Genomic DNA, 17,380 nt, shown 5'->3' on the forward strand with positions numbered 1-17,380 from the left:
CCTTACTAAAATCCATGTATATGACATCAACCGCCCTACCTTCATCAACACACCTAGTTACCTCCTCAAAAAATTCTATCAAATTTGTGAGGCACGATTTGCCCTTCACAAATCCGTGCTGACTATCCCGGATTAATCCGCATCTTTCTAAATGGTCGTAAATCCCATCCCTAAGGACCTTTTCCATCAATTTACCAACCACCGAAGTCAGACTAACCGGTCTATAATTACCAGGGTCATTTCTATTCCCTTTCTTAAACAGAGGAACAACATTTGCCACTCTCCAGTCCTCTGGCACCATCCCCGTGGACAGCGAGGACCCAAAGATCAAAGCCAAAGGCTCTGCAATCTCATCCCTCGCCTCCCAAAGAATCCTAGGATACATTTCATCAGGCCCAGGGGACTTATCGACCTTCAGTTTATTCAAAACTGCCAATACATCCTCCCTCCGAACATCTATTTCCTCCAGCCTATTAGCCTGTAACACCTTCTCTTCCTGAAAAACATGGCCCCTCTCCTTGGTGAACACTAAAGAAAAGTATTCATTCATCACCTCGCCTATCTCTACTGATTCCATACACAAGTTCCCACCACTGTCCTTGACCGGCCCTAACCTCACCCTGGTCATTCTTTTATTCCTCACAGAAGAGTAAAAAGCCTTGGGGTTTTCCTTGATCCGACCCGCCAAGGACTTCTCATGTCCCCTCCTAGCTCTCCTCAGCCCCTTTTTCAGCTCATTCCTTGCTAACTTGTAACCCTCAATCGAGCCATCTGAACCTTGTTTCCTCATCCCTACATAAACTCCATTTGCCATTTTTCAGCCCAGCTTTTCAGCTGTGCGGTTCTTTGTTCTTCTTTGTATATGTAGATTAAAGTCACCCGTGGTTATTGCAATATGTTTTTACAAGGCCCCATTATTTTTCTTGTGTATTGTGTTGGAGATTGTGACTGTTGTTCGGAGACGATAAATGATTCCCAAACTTTGTTAAATCTTATCTCTATCCAAACTGATTCTGCATCTTGAACTAAGTTCACTTCTCGCTGCTGTACTGACATCTGTTCCTAACAGTGAGACTCCACCGCCATGTCCTGTCCTCCATTTACTGTCATCCACTCACTCTCCCCCTTTTCACACTTCAATGGATGCTGTGTCCCGGGAGAGCTGTGCACATCTGAGGAGGAGGAGAGAACCTCAGAGGGTGAAACATAACATTATTCCCCCATTCCCTCAACACAAGGGTTTGTGGGACTGACATCCCATTGTTCAGGGATCAGAGAGAGAAGCAACAGGAGTCAGAGGAAAAGCAGTTTTCCTTATTCATAACTGACGCCAATAGTAATGGGCAGTGTTTTTTATACAAATACCAGTGGTGAAATTATATTGTTGAATATTCAGTTATTATAAACACAATCTCACACAGTCTGCTACTTACCACAGTTCCTGTATTTTACAGTCCGGATTCCTCAGAGCCACAGACAGCAGTTTCACTCCTGAATCTCCCAGTTTATTGAAACCCAGATTCAGATCTATCAGTGAGCGGTTTGTACTGAGAGCAGAGGCCAGGTCCTCGGCACAAGAATCTGAGAGATCATTATCATGGAGACTGGAGATCAGAGAGAAAAATAACATGAATCAGGGCAAAAATCCATAGTGTTTTTAAGAATAAGATCATTAACAATAATAATGTACAGCGCGGGACATTCAAGAAACACAACTTCAGTTGATACAGAAGGCAAAATTATATTGATGCTGTAAATCTGAAATATGAATAAAATATGTTAAAATCTCAGCAGGACAGGCAGCATCTGTGAAGAGAGAAACATATTTAGTTTCAGTTCAATTAGCTAAAATTAAAACTTATGAGTAGCAGTGAATTAAATTGTTTTAAGTGACAGCGAGCTGGGGATGGGCGAGTGACAAGGAAATAACAAAATGGAAGTGCCGGAGTGATTAAATGAGAAAAAGGATGATGGTGAAAGGGAAGAGCACAGGATTCCCATGTCCTTACCCTGAGTCACAGGGAGGGACATGGGATGGTCAGTGGCTCAGGAATGGAGTGTGTGGTGGGGTTGAAGATGATGAGAGAAAAACCTTTTTCACGATGCCAGTGGTCCGGGTCTGGAATGTACAGTCTGGAAGTGTGGTGGAGGCAGGCTGATTCGAGGTATAACAGAGGGCAGTCGATGAACAATCGAATGAAACAATGTGCAAAGATACGAGGAGAAGGCAGTCGAATGATACAAATTCCTAATCCTAGTTTGGTGAGCCGGTGCAGACACATTTCGCCTCGTGGTGTTCCGCAATAATTCTGTGAAGATAATGGTTGGAAATGTATGGAGATTTTCACTGGAAGCTGGTGATGTTGCAGTGTCAACAGGGTGAGGTAATTTAGCCAGTGTCCACAAAGGGCCATTGGTATCTCTCTCAGGTAGAATCACAGAATTGTTACAGAGCAGAAGGAGACCATTCGGTCCATGCTGTCCGCACTGAATCTCTGAATGAGCAATTTACTAAGTGTCATTCCCCCAAATATTCCCAGTAACTCTGCACATCCTTCCTTTTCAGATAATAATCCAATTCCCTTTGGAAATGTTCAACTGAACGTGTCTCCACCACACTCCCAGACAGTGAACTCCAGCCCTTAACCACTCGCTGCAGGGGAAGTCCCGGTTCAGGCAATGCTGGCACGGGCAGCACTTTGATAGGCAGCAGCTCTGGAGAGACCAGTGAGGAAGACCTGGTTACTGAACACAGGGCTGCAATGGGAGGAGAAAGGTTAAACTCAATTCAATGATGCACTTGGCAACACTTGGTACTCTTCCCCAAGGCTACCTGAGTTTGGAACAAATTTCTGTTCTCTCAGGACTGGACAGTATCTGCCACATCAATCCAAGTATATCGGGATGGAGATTACTGGAGACCTGAGCAGGCGTAGGTTATATGGTTGCAGTGAGGCAAAAGGATGAATAACTTCCCAAGTTCTGACAAGGTGGTGAAGCATTTGATCGCATATAACCTGAGGCATATGGGGTCGAATGAGAATGAAAGTGAAATGGTCGAAAGGTAATTCCCACACAGACACAGGCAATGCCCAGAGAGCAGCATCAACATGTCAGAGACATGTGATCCTCTCGCTGCAGGGTTCTGGTTCTAACAACACCAGGCCAATGTCCAACACGTTTATTTGGTAGCAAATGCCATTAGCTTTCGGAGTGCTGCTCCTTTGTCAGATGGAGTGGATATCTGCTCCCAAACAGGTTCTGGTCAGTCAGATAATTCCAGCACTGTGAGAATGGGATGGTCACTGGCAAGAGGCTTTCCCTATGTAGACATGATGGTCAGTCAGGTTCTCACCAGCATAGGCTTGTGTCTTTGATGGGAGAGTAACAATGGAACTTTATGTGCCTGTAGAAGAGAGCACGAAACGTCAGGAAATGAACTAAAAATCGTGATAGCGTCCAGATCTTGTACTCCTCACACCTAGAATTAGCAGCTCTGCAGTTGGGAGAACAGCAGATAGTGTGGGAAATCGCTGATTGTGACATTGGTTGTGGAGCTGAGAGTGTGCGGTTGAATGGATGGACACAGGAGACTCTCTAGCACCTGTAACATACAGGGCTCGTGTGCACATCACCGGTCACATGGAACCAGCTGAAGGACGTGTTGGAATGTACATTTTGTTACAAACTATGCCTTGAAGAAATATACTGAACATTGAAGGATATTGAATTCGATGATCAGCCATGAACAAAATGAATGGTGGATCAGGCTCGAAGGGCCGAATGGCCAACTCCTGCTTCTAGTTTCTATTTTAATCATGTTTCTATGCAGGTTATGTTGTCGGCACTGTGCTATCTGTAGCCGGTTTCCTTTATTGTTACTGAAGCAGTATAATTGACATCATGTTGATTTTAATCTGAACTAATGCAGTGTTCTGTTGTTTCAGTATTTCCCCTGGGATGGCAGAGTAGAGCTTGATTGCGGGTGATTGACAGGTTATGTCATGTGACTGAGGGACAGCTATTTTTCACAGAACATTCTAGTTTCAATTCTTCTTTCAGAAGCTGCTTGAACTTCAGACAAACAGCACTGCTGTTTCCCTCTCTGAAGTTGGAGTATTTGCTGTTTAAGTGTTGCTGTGTTGAAAGCTGTCAGAGACTGGGGTTACCTCTCTGTGGTTGGGCTGTTCGGAGGCGACATCCTTCTCTGAAAACAATTGATTGTTGGCTGCCCGGAAGTGTTAAAAAGCTGGAAATCGGCATCACGTGAGCATAATTGTTTTTGTGCTAACTAATGTTGGAGAAGGGTGAATGTCTGTGGGTATTGCTTTGTATTGGAACAACAGAGATAGCTAGCTGTTAAGAGTTATAGTGTGTCATGTCTAAGTCTTGCAATTGGTAAAGGTTATGCTAATTATTGTTCTTATATTCTAACTGCATTCTTAAATAAACTGTGTTTCATAAAAGCATCCTAGTGGGTCACTTGATTCATACCTGGAGTGAAACACCTCATGCTCATCAATGCCAAAATCAAATGTAAAACCAAGGGTCCAGGCTAACTTCACAAAACACCTTGGAGTTTCTGGTCTGCATCTTAACAATTGTATAGAACATAGAACAGTACAGCACCGAACAGGCCCTTCAGCCCACGATGTTGTGCCGAGCTTTATCTGAAACCAAGATCACGCTATCCCACTCCCTATCATCTTGGTGTACTCCATGTGCCTATCCAATAACCGCTTAAATGTTCCTAAAGTGTCTGACTCCACTATCACTGCAGGCAGTCCATTCCACACCCCAACCACTCTCTGCGTAAAGAACCTACCTCTGATATCCTTCCTGTATCTCCCACCATGAACCCTATAGTTATGCCCCCTTGTAATAGCTCCATCCACCCGAATGCATCCATTCACTCTTTCCTCTTCCTCACAAATCAAGGGCTGCGTGACTGGGTGACGTGTGTCCCCTGTAAGCATGTGAACGGGTCCTCATAGAGTCACCGTCACATTATTCCCCTACACCCAGGGCACAAAAATCAATGTGATTGACATTCCACTGCATTGGGATCAGAGAGAGAGAAATCACAGGAATCAGTTAAAATTCAGGTTCTGGTTCATAACTTCCAACCCCTGGGCCTTTATAGAGTTTTTCAGCACAGAAAGAGGCCCTTCGGCCCATCGTGTGTGTCAGCCATCAAGCAGCAATCTATTTAATCCATTACCAGCACTTGCTCCATAGCCTTGTCTGCTGCGGCATTTCAAGCGCTTGTCTGAATGCTTCTTAAATGTTGCGAGTGTTCCTGACTCCACCACCCTTTCAGACAGTGAGATCCAGATTCCCATCACCCTCTGGGCGAAAAAGCGTTTCCATGGAATCCCTACCTGGACATTTACCATGGCAAATCCAACGACACTACACATCTTGGGACACTAAGTGACAATTTAGCATTATCGATCCACCTAACCTACACATTTTTGGGCTGTGGGAGGAAACCAGATTACCTGACAGAAACCCGCACACACGGGGGGAACATGCAAACTCCACAGGCAGTCACCCGAGGCTGGAATTGAACAAAGGTCCCGAACGTTGTGAGGCAGCAATGCTAACCACTGTGCCATCATCAATTCTCCTCTGAAACTCCTGCCTATCGCTTTAAATATGCCCCTGGCTATTGACCCCTAAAATGAAGGAGAAAGGTTCCTTTCTATGAACCGATGTATGTCCCTCTTAATTTGATACAACTCCACGAGGTTAGTGGTGAATGTCCAGACAGCAGCATCAATCTTCAGGAACATGTCAGTCTCTCTGTGAAGGGTTCCGGTCAGTCAGAGATGACTGCTGCACTGCCGACACTGTGTGGCCATCCTCGTGGTCATCCGGTATTATGATCCTGCATCAGTGATGGAAAAGCAATATATTCCAAGTCAGAATGGTGAGTGGTTTGGAAAGAAATCTGAAGCTGGTTGGTGTCCCATCCTTCTCATATCCTTGGCCATCTCGGTGATGGATAGTGCCTGTTTGGATGATGCTGGCTCAGGAACCTTGGTGAGCTGCTACATTCCACCTTGTATGTGGTAAAATACTGCCACTGTGCGTCAGTGGTAGAGACAGCCAATGTTTAGTTTGGTGAATGGCCAGCTGATCCAGTGGGCTCCTTTTCCATGGATGAGCTTCTTCAGTGTTTTTGAAGCTGCAGACAATCCAGCAAGATGAGCGGATTCCATCACACTGCTGACTTGTGCCTTGGAGATGGTGGGAAAAATTTGGGAGACAGGAGGCGAGTTCCTCATCTCCGAATTCCCAGACTATTATCTACCCTTGGAGCCATAGTGTTTACAGTTCAGTGTCTGTTCAATGGTCCCAGTGCGCCCCCACCACTCAGGATGTTGATGGTCGAGGATTCAGCGATGGTGCTGCCATTCAATGTAAAGGGAATATGGTTAGATTCCCGTCTGTTGGAGATGGTCCTTGCCTGGCCTTTGTGCAGTGAAACATTACTTGCCATTTATCAGGTTAAGCCTGAACGTTCTTCAGACCTTCAGACGCTAGCTCTGTCGAAGAGTCATCCAGATTCGAAGGGTGAGCTGTTTCTCTCCACAGAAGCTGTCAGACATGCTGAGCCTTTCCAGCATTTTCTGTTTTGTTCAGGTCTTGCTGTTTATGGGCATGGACTGCTTCAGTCTCTGAGGAATTGTGAACAGTACTGAGCATTGTGCAATCATTAGTGAACATCCTCATTTCTGACATTATAATGGAAGGCAGGACATTGATAAAGCAATTGAAGGTGGTTGGGCTTTGGACATCACCCTCAGGAACTCCTGCAGTGATGTTCATGAGGCACTGGAAGGATGACACTTTTCTGACCATCAAGAGCAGACTGATGGAGCAGCAATTCATCAGATTGGATTTGCCCTGTTTTATTCCACATTGTCCGGTAGATCCAGTGTTGTAGCTGTACTGGAACAGCTTGGCTTGGGGAATGGTTAGTTATGGAGCACAATTCTTCAGTACCATTGCTGGGGCACAGCCAGGCTGACAGAGTTTGCAGTACACAGTGCCTTCAGTCATTTCTTTACCTCACATGCAGTGAATCAAACTGTCATCTGTAATGTTGGGGACCTCAGGAGGAGGCCGAGATTAATCATTCTACTCAGCACTTCTGGCTGAAGATGGCACTGATGCTCTGGGTTCCCTCATCAGTAATGATGGAATTCTTGTGGCATGTTTATAGAATCATAGAATTCCCACAGTGCAGAAGGAGGCCCTTTGGCCCATCGAGTCTTCACCAATTCTTTGAAAGAATATCATATCCAGGCCCTATCTCTGTAACTCCACATATATGGCCCACTAATCCCCGTAACCTACACACCCTGAGACACCTAGGGACAACTTCGCATAGCCAATCAACCGAACCTGCACATCTTTGGACTGTGGGAGAAAATTGGAGTACCCAGAGGAAACCCACACAGACACTGGGAGAACGTGCAAACTCTACACATAAAGTCACCCAAGGCCGGAATTGAACCCTGGTCCCTGGCGCTGTGAGGCAGCAGTGCTAACCATTGTGCCACCTTGTCGCCTAATGTAACCGGCATGTCCAACATTTTGTGGCATGTCTAACACTATTTATGACTGGATATGGCAAGACAGCAGATCTCTGATCTGATCCATTGGTTTTGGTGTGATTGAGCTCGGTCTATCATATGCTGCGTCCACTCTGTGGTCTGATGGTCGTGTGCTGGAGCTTCACATCTCATCTTTAGATAAACCCAAGTCTCATTTGGTCGTACATATAAAGAAAATTAGTCGTAGTAACACAGTACTGGCTGCTGGGGAAAGCCACTGTCAGCTTCCTATAAATGAAAAGGTACAGTTCACCTCTCCTGCCTGTTTCCTGTCACTCAGATAACTTCATAACCAGGCTGCCTTTGCCTCTTTTATTTCATGGTCTTCATCTTTGCTCCCAAGCTTATTTTGTGTCTACTAATAGCGGACAGTGTTTTTAATAACAAATACTGACAGCAATGGTATATTTAGTATCATTATTTGTGTTCTTAAAAACAATGTCCATTATTAATAGGGACATCATTCAGACTATTCTGCACTGTGATTATTGCCATTGCCTGCTGAGCTGTGCCTTGAACTGCTGGGCTGCGAGCTCTGGAATTCTCTTCATAACCCTCCCCACCTCCATCTCTGCATTCTCTTTTCAGATGCTCCTTAAGCTCCGTTTAACATAAATTTGAGAGTGGATCCCTCGGGATAAAACTCATCAGAATCCAATGTAGTTTGTAATCTGCCTTACCAATATACAGCAGTTTTCTATGTTTAATCAAACTGAGAAGCCGACAGACATAAACATCTATAATCTGAATGACAAAATAAACTAAATTGAACATGTGACCAGCCATATCTGGGAATTCTATAAACATTTAATTGTTTTGTCCATCTTTTTTATTCTCATGAATGGATTTGAGAATAATCATAAATGATTAGTTAAATCTTTCACTCCTGAATCTCGCAGTTTATTGTAACTCAGGTTCAGACACATCACTGACTGGTTTGTACTGAGAGCAGAGGTGAGAATATCTGAGGCTGTTACTCTCCAAACTGGAGATCAGAGAGAGAAAGACTTCAGGAATCAGAGCGAATCCGTGGTGTTTAACACGAAGACTGACAGGAATGATTATTAATGACACTATTACTGACACTGATAATAATTTACAGTGTCAGACATCCACTGATTATTAACACAATCTCACACAGTCTGATACTTACTCCAGTTTCTGTATTTTACATTCTGGATTCCTCAGAGCCGCAGACAATAGTTTCACTCCTGAATCTCCCACTTCATTGTCACCCAGACTAAATGGAGGAAGTGAGAAACACATTAAATTCAGATTAATGTTCAGCAGGAAAAATAGCTGGATCTGTTTTTGTGTCAGAAACTTAGCACCAGTGGTGAACTGATTCAAGTTACGATATTATATCTCATCCAAGTTGATCTTTCTCTACACCCTGTGACTGTAACACTGTGTTCTGGACTCTTTCCTTTCCTTCCCTATGTACGGTATGCTTTGGCACTAATAAATGTGACAATATTAAATCAGATATCAAACCCTTTCTGTTGAATGGAAAAGGCAATCGTCAGCATTGAAAAATGATGAACAATTCACTCTCACTGGTTTGCCTACTGGGGGAAATCACTTTTACACCTCTCAAAATGTATATTTTGTTTAATTGTTCTTGGGATATGGGTGTCGCTGGCTCGACCAGCATTTATTTCCTGCTGCTAATGGTCCCTAGAGGAGGTGATGCCCACATCCTGTGAACAAGCAAGTAATTTTTAAACATGTCCCACATTCTGGTCTCATGTCCTGATCATCAGAATTACCCTCCTGAATCTCACTGACCCTGCTACGTTTCCGGAAATTCAAATCATTTCTGCTGTTACATAAATCCAGGATTTTATGAGAATTGTACATTTTACTGAGGGTTAAATGATAAAGCTGTGAGAGTGGATCCCTCGGGATTCCCTGTGCTTCTTAACTATTGACATTGTATCATCTGTATAGTATCTCAGGGCGAGTTAAAGTGTGAAACTGTGCTAACTGTTGCTTTAAGATCCATCCCCTAGATTTGACACAACCAGGAAAGATTATTCTCCCATTAGAAAGTTGAAATACTTCTGTTTGACTAGTTTATAGGGGAGGGGTGTCTCCCGCTACATTCCACAGTAAACAGGCTCTACATTTTCTGCAGGTATGGCTAGTGTTCTATCTCCGGGAATTGCCGGGAGTTCCCTCTTCCCGGTAGATCCTCACATAGGAAAAGGATTATCCAAAAACCCTGTTTCATATCACTGACGGTTTGACTGGAGATTTTCCAGCAGCAGGTTTCCTCATTCAGGAAATTCTGGTTTCCTCGGCTCAGATGTAAGTTCTGCAGTCCTGCCACATTTAGCTGTGAATGATAGTGGACGATGAAACAACAGAAGGAGGAGGCTCCACAAATATCCCATCCTCATGACGGAGGAGACTAGCACATCAGTGCAAAAGGTATGGCTCAAATATTAGTAACTAACTTCAGTGGCTGAACCATCCAGAGGGCCCCAACATCACAGATATCAGCTCATTCCATTCACTCCACATGATGTCAAGAAATAGTTAAAGATAATGGATACGGCAAAGACCACAGATCTTGACAATATTCCAGTAACTGTACTGAAGATTACTGCTCCAGAAGTTGCTCTGTTCCTCGCCAAGCAGTTCCAGTGAAGCTACAACACTGATGTTTACCCAAAATAGTGGGAAATTGTCCAGATATGACCGTAAACAAAAAGGAGAGAACAAATCCAATCTGTCCATTTCCCACCCCATCAGTCTACTCTCGATCATCAGCAGAGTAATGGAAGGCTAACGAGACTAACAAGTGACACTTAATTAGCAATGACCTGCTATCTGACTTGAAGCTTGTGTTTACTCAGGGACACTCAGCCCCCTACCTCATTACAGCCTTGATGCAAACACGGACAGCAGAGCTGAACTCAGGATGAGAGGGGAGAGTGTCTGCCCTTGACATCAAGGCAGCATATGGCTACATGTAGCAAAAAGGAGCCAGAGAAAAACTGAAGTCAATGGAAATGAGAAATGGGCAGCACGGTAGCACAGTGGTTAGCACCGCTGCTTAACAGCTCCAAGGACCTGGGTTCGATTCCCGGCTCGGGTCACTGTCTCTGTGTAATTTGCACATTCTCCTCGTGTCTGCGTGGGTTTCCTACGGGTACTCCGGTTTCCTCCCACAGTCCGAAGATGTGCGGGTTCGTTTGATTGGCTCTGCTAAAAAAATTGCCCCTTAGTGTCTCAAGATGCGTAGATTAGAGGGATTAGTGGGTAAAATATGTAGGGATATGGAGGTAGGGTCTGGGTGGGATTGTGGTCAGTGCAGACTCGATGGGCCGAGTGGCCTCTTTCTGCACTGTAGGTTCCTATGATTTCTTTCCATGAAAACTATCTGCCGATTGGAGTAATACCAGCACAAACAAAGTTAGTTATGGTTGTTGGACCATCTACAAGATGCAGTGCAACAACTCACCATGGCTCGTTGCTCAGCACTGTCCAGTCTTGTGATTTCTATCCCTGGAAGGACAAGGGCAGCAGATGAATGGAAACATCACCACCTGGAAGTTCCCTTCCAAGATACACACCATCCTGACTTGGAAATATATCATCGTTCCTTCACAGTGACTGGGTCAAAATCCTGGAACTCTCTTTCTCACAGCTCTGTGGGTGCACCTACACCACAGGAGTCCCGAAATGTAATGGTAGTGATATAATAGTGAGCATAGTTGCTTTCCAAGCAGTTGATACAGGTTTAATTCCCAGCTATCTCAGTTTGTTGGAGTGGATGAAGAGGGGGCCAGGAGGCAATAACCACAACCGAAAAGAGTGGGTCAATCCAATTGAGTCAAGTCTGCGGCTCCAGCCTGGAGCAGTAGTGTTAAACTTAGCTGAGGGTTGGAGGGTCAGTTGATCATTCAGCTACTCTGAGCCGGCCCACGCTGAGTTCAAAAGGGAAATGGTGAATCTAATAGTGACACGGAGGAAACTAAATTCATTGGTTGGTTAAAAAAATGCCGTTTGCGACTGGCTTTATATTGCTGTGATTTGGAGGAAGCAACAGAAAGGGTCAGTGATGGTTCTGCTGTTGATGTGGTGTACATGGATATTCAAAAATCATCTGATGCAGTGACACAACAGACTTGTGGCATAAGCTCATAAAATAAATGGGAAAGTAGCAACGTGGATACAAAATTGGATGAACAAAGAGTAATGGATATTTTTAAGGCTGGAGGATGTCGGTAATGGAGAACCCTAGCAGTTGGTATTGGGATCCTTGCTTTTCCCTGATATATATGAATGATCTAGGTGTTTGGGCGGCACGGTAGCACAGTGGTTAGCACTGCTGCTTCACAGCTCCAGGGGCCTGGGTTCGACCCCCGGCTTGTGTCACTGTGTGGAGTTTGCACATTCTCCTCGTGTCTGCGTGGATTTCCTCCGGGTGCTCCGGTTTCCTCCCAGTCTAAAGATGTGCAGGTTAGGTTGATTGGCCATGCTAAAATTGCTCGTTAGTGTCCGGAGATGTGTAGGTTTGAGGGATTAGAGGGTAAAATATGTAGGGATATGGGGGTAGGGCCTGAGGTGGGATTGTGGTCGGTGCAGACTCGATGGGCCGAATGGCCTCTTCCTGCACTGTAAGGTTTCTATGGTTTGCTGTCTCGAGGAACATTTCAAAGTTTGAGGCATTGTAAACTGCGAGAAGAGCTTGGGACTGATAAACAGACCATGGTGGAGTGTACAGACAGGGGCAGATTAAGTTCAATGCAGAGACGGGTGAGGTGATACTTTCAGGAAACATGCACATGAGGAAGCAATATAAAATAATCGGTAGAATTGTTAACGGATTGCAGGATCAGAGGGACTGAACACCCATGTGCATCGATCATTGCCGTTGGCAGGGCAAGTGTAGGTAGCAATTAATAAAGAATGCAGCATCTTGGGCTTCACTGTTATATAATAATTTGTGTTTGTGGGCATTACACAGTAATTCATGAGTTTAAGTTTAATTTGTGTTTCTGTGCTTGTGAGCTCAGAAAGGGCCAAAACTTTAATTTCACTTCATGTTAAACAAAGCTACCCGCCTGCGGGTTTTTGGTTTCAATTTAAACTGTCCCTACATTTTAATTTAAGGTTTACGACGTTGTAAGAGTTATGGAGGTTTAAAAGAATGGTTGCTTCTATTCAGAGGCCCACAATGAATGATAGAAGCACTGAGTTTCAGTTACAACCAGTTAATCCAAGAAGCAAGACGGAGTTCACAGAGGCTGCCAGTAGAGGCAGCGCAACGCAGGCATTCAGAAATCAACCCGAACTGATGATGTCACCAGTGATCACGTGACTTATAAAGGGACATTGTCCCAATATAACACACACCTACTGTAATACATAACAGAGGTAGAGCGCAGTAAAATAATCCTGATCATAATTAAACACAAACTGTAAGCTGTACCGAACAAGAGAAACTAATTTCTGTATAGCATCGTACAGAATCAGATGGTTTCTGTTGGGAGAGGGAATGATCCTTTTTCAGATTTTGGAGGGACGCCTTTACAGCAATAATCATTTAAAATTCATCCCAATAATGTTTTTATTCATTCAAGGAATGTGGGCATCGCTGGTTATGCCAACATTTATTGCCCACGCCTATTCCACGAGAATCTGCCTTCTTGAAATGATGAAGTTTTATCAGAGAATCTAGATCTATTACAGGTTCAGACGGAGGCCAATCGGCCCATCATATCTGCATCTGCTCTCAAATAAGCATTATTACTTTGTGCCATTCTCCCACAATTTGTGACCATGGGACATTGTTTCTCTCTTGACGTCCTCGAACGAACATGCCTCTGTTTTATTAGAACAAAGGAAATGGCTTCTCAACAATGAAAATATTCGCTATGAGACCAAACAGTTACCTCAACTCCTGACACTTGTGCAGAATGGGTCCCAGCCGCTGGAACCCTTCACACAGAATGTCGCATCCCCATAGATCGAGGTGTTTTATTGTATCACAGTGTCCAATGACATGAGACAGGACCGCACAGTCAATCGGGGTCAGTCGCAATCCGCAAAATGAAAGTGTTTTCTCAGATCCCACTGTGTTCTGAGCCAGTGCTCTATTCTGAGACTCAAACAGGTAGTGGAATGTGTTCAGGAGCTTCCTCCTCCCAGTTTTAGTCTCTGCGTCTCCAATCTGCCCTTCAACCTTCTCCTTCACCCAGTCAATCACTCGGCAGGTTGTTTGATGAAGAAATGGACCCAGAAACTCCACCAGGGGTCGAGCTGACTGTGGGGAGGACAGACCAGCAACAAAACGGAGAAATATCTCAAATCGCCCATCTTCCTTGCTGTGGGCTTCACTGAGGAGTTTCCCGATCTCCCCGGGATCTGGAGTCAGGAATTGTGTGAGTGCAGCTGCAAACTCTTGGATGGTGAGGTGTGGGAATGTGTAAACCACACTCTGGGCAGAATCATCTTTCTCCAAAAGTTCCATCAGGAACCCAGACAGGAACTGGGAAGGTTGTAGATTGTACTCAATCAAATCTCCATTTCTAAACACAATCTTCTTCTTGGAGACTCCTGTGAAGGCCATCTCACCAAGCTTCAGTAACACATCACGGGGGTTTTCAATCTCTCGGCCATGGTTTTTCAGAATGTTGTAAATATAGTAGGAATATAGTTGGGTGATAGTCTTGGGAACTTGCTGCCGTTTCCTGTCTCTTTGTGTAAAGAAGGGACCCAGTGACAGACCGAGGATCCAGCAGTAGGAAGGGTTGTAACACATGGTGTACAGGATCTCGTTCTCCTCCACGTGTTTGAAAAGAGCTGCTGCCACCGTCTGATCTCCAAAAAAGTTGTTGAAATATTCCTTCCGTTCATCACCAACAAATCCCAGGATTTCAGCCCGGACACTGATGTCAGCGTTTTCCAATAAATGTAATGCAATGGGGCGGCTGGTCACTAACACTGAACATCCTGGGAGCAGCTTGTGCTGTATTAAACTGTACACAATGTCAGACACTTCACACCAGCATTCAGGATCTGTGCACATGGACTGAGGTTCTATATTTCTCCGATTGTCGGCAAAATCAATACTGTCCTTGAATTAATCCAAACCATCGAATATAAACAGCAATCCTTCTGGGTTCTTCCAGAGCTCTCTCAGAATATTCCCTAAGTAGGGATATTGATCCAATATCAGATTCTTCAGGTTTATTCTACAGTTAATAGTGTTCATTTCTCGGAATTTAAAATTGAAAACAAATTGAAAGTGTGGGTATATTTTCCCAGTGGCCCAGTCATAAACAATCTTTTGTACCATTGTTGTTTTTCCAATTCCCGGCACTCCGCTCACTGCTGCTGAATTCCCAGATATGGATTTTCTCTGGGAAAAGCTGCTCTGAAACAATTGATCAGTTCGGATTTTTTCCAGTTCTCTCCGGAGATGTTCCTCTCTCCATTCTTCATGGTCTCGGCCTCTTGCCAGCAGTTCATGTTCGACAAGTGTCCGATCTCGAACAGCGGAAATAATCGTTAGCTCAGCGTATCGATCAGCCAGCTGGAAAATCTTAACGTTCTCCTTTATGAGGATAGTGTTCACTCTCAGTGTTTCAGTTTGTACCCGGAGTGTCTCCTTGTGTTTCTGTTGGAGATCTTCAATTAGAACAGAGAGAAAATGTTAGTTGCATTAAGACCCTGTCTTTGCTGATTTGAGAGATTTATTTTACAGTGTCAGTCAAGGTTTGAGTAGGATATAAAATTTAATTATTGAAAACCTCATTTGACAATGATTAATTTCCACTTAAAGTTTCAGGTCGTCACTTACTTCCAATATTTCCATCACATGTTGGGGGCGATTCTCCCGAAAAGGAATCGCGGTGTCGAAATTGTGTAAAAACTGGAGTAAATCATGCTGTACTTTTCAGCAGGAGTTTCAAAATGAATCTCCCACAATCTCTGCAGAGCAGATTGCACGAGCGTGAATCAGGTTGAAAATCAGTGGGTGGGGCCTATTCCGGCTGGAGGGGCCGGCAGCATTGCACTGAGCGGCCACTGTGCGTGCGATGATCTGTCAGTGCAGAGATCGGCGCATGCGTAGTGGCCCCACAATGCCGGCGGCCAACACTTCTCCCCCTCCTACACAGTCCCAACGCCCCCTCCCCCCCACCCCAACGGACTGACCCCGCCGTAATCTTGACACTCCCCCCAGAAGGCTGATCCCCTCTACCCACCCTGATGGCCAGCCCCAATCGCTGTCCTCCCTCCCTCCGTCAGTCAGCCCGAATGCAGAGTGGAAGCGGGACTCCCCACCCCCACTGCTCACCCCCACAGGCCTGATCCCCATTAGGTCCTGTACTCTTGGCACTGCTCAATGCCCAGTAGGCAGTGCCAAGGTGTCCTGGACATTAGCACTTTGCCCCTTTGGAAGTTCCAGGGGCCCAGGCTGGCAATGCCCAGGGTACCCCAGCCACCTCCAACCTCCTGGCTGCCTCGATGACATCCCCTTCACTCCAGCGGGGTCTGGTCGCCAGCTCCCTGCAAATGGGAAGTTGTACAAAACCCCGTTGGAGTGAACCACTCCTGACGTGAGGGGGTGGCGGGGCGAGAGGCTCGTGGGCCCGGAAATTTCAGTGCTGGGCCCGCTAATGACTTTTAAGCAGATTCAAATGTGCATTGTAATAATTTATACAGCTCCGCGCGGATCTCTGGCACGGAGCTGACGGCGCCCGAAATCCAGCTGCCGGAGACGCAGGCAGGCTATGGCCCCCAGCGGGAAGCCTGTGAAACGGCTCTGCACCAGTCTCCTGGTCTGCTGCACTACCAAAGCAGCACAGCCGGCCTGGGAGAATCGCCCCCATTGATTTTACAAAGGTGATGTTTTAACTCTGATGGTTAATACTTTCCTCCCTGCCCTTATTATAGACATCTCATTGGTAGATCTTGATTATATAGCAGTCCACATAGTTTGTGAACTGGTCAGAGCTCCCAATCTGCTGCAGAAATGGTAAGTGGGATATTAGACGCTGCGTAGGAGCGGGAGAGACTGTAATTGTTCAGGAGTCTCACTGTTACTGTGCGTAAAATTCAGTAGGTTCTCTGTCATATTGTGTGCATTGGAAAAGCAACAGTTTTGAACATGGAAAGTTCTGCTATTCTATCAGGCTGTTACCACATTAAGCGAGTTATTGCGGAGCCGTTTGGATCAACCGCCTCTTGAAGCTCATGAAAGTCCATGAAGTCCATGAAATTCAGGTAAATCAAACCTGCAATGTGGAATAAAAGTGCAGAAAGTTTCACGCACAGGCAGTGAAGAGCCTGCGAGATGCATTCCAATCAAGGTGATGAGTGTCTTGCAGGTTGGCAAGTAAGTGGTGCTACTCCCATGATTCTTTTGTTCATCCCTGCCAAGGTTGTTCAAATTTGAGTTTGGAAACAGATGTGCCTAGCGCATGGACGAGCGCCTGTGGTAGGTCTTGTGGATGGATAACACTACCCCCATCGTTGTGCTGAACGCTCTTGGACTGAAAATTCCAATTTGTTCTTGGCATACTGCTAAAGGTCACTGTTTTCCGCTCGAATTTGCTACGCTTCTTGTGTATGCTTGTGTTATTCTTTGGAAGGCAAATGAACAATCTGTTAGTAGTACAGATTTATTGCTGGTATTTGCTGTACTAACTTTGGGAATACAGGTGACAGAGTCAGAGAGTCATAGAAGTTTACAACCTGGAAACAAGTCGTCGGCCCAACTTGTCCATGTCGCCCTT

The 17,380-nt window shown here is 45.1% G+C and overlaps 1 protein-coding gene across 1 annotated transcript in view; it reads right to left on the bottom strand.

Annotated features, from left to right (window-relative positions):
- Positions 1 to 1,429: 1,429 nt before the first annotated feature.
- LOC144482119 (NACHT, LRR and PYD domains-containing protein 3-like) overlaps positions 1,430 to 17,380 on the bottom strand; it is a 456,525-nt gene continuing 440,574 nt past the window's right edge. Inside the window, exons 4-5 of the mRNA XM_078201350.1 lie at positions 8,779 to 8,865; positions 1,430 to 1,604 (exon numbers count right to left, since the gene is read on the bottom strand). Of these exons, the coding sequence (XP_078057476.1) occupies positions 1,430 to 1,604; positions 8,779 to 8,865 (262 nt within the window). The remainder of the gene's footprint in view (positions 1,605 to 8,778; positions 8,866 to 17,380) is intronic.

This window comes from Mustelus asterias (assembly GCF_964213995.1).
Source record: "Mustelus asterias chromosome 26 unlocalized genomic scaffold, sMusAst1.hap1.1 SUPER_26_unloc_2, whole genome shotgun sequence".
NCBI classification, from domain to species: Eukaryota; Metazoa; Chordata; class Chondrichthyes; order Carcharhiniformes; family Triakidae; genus Mustelus; species Mustelus asterias.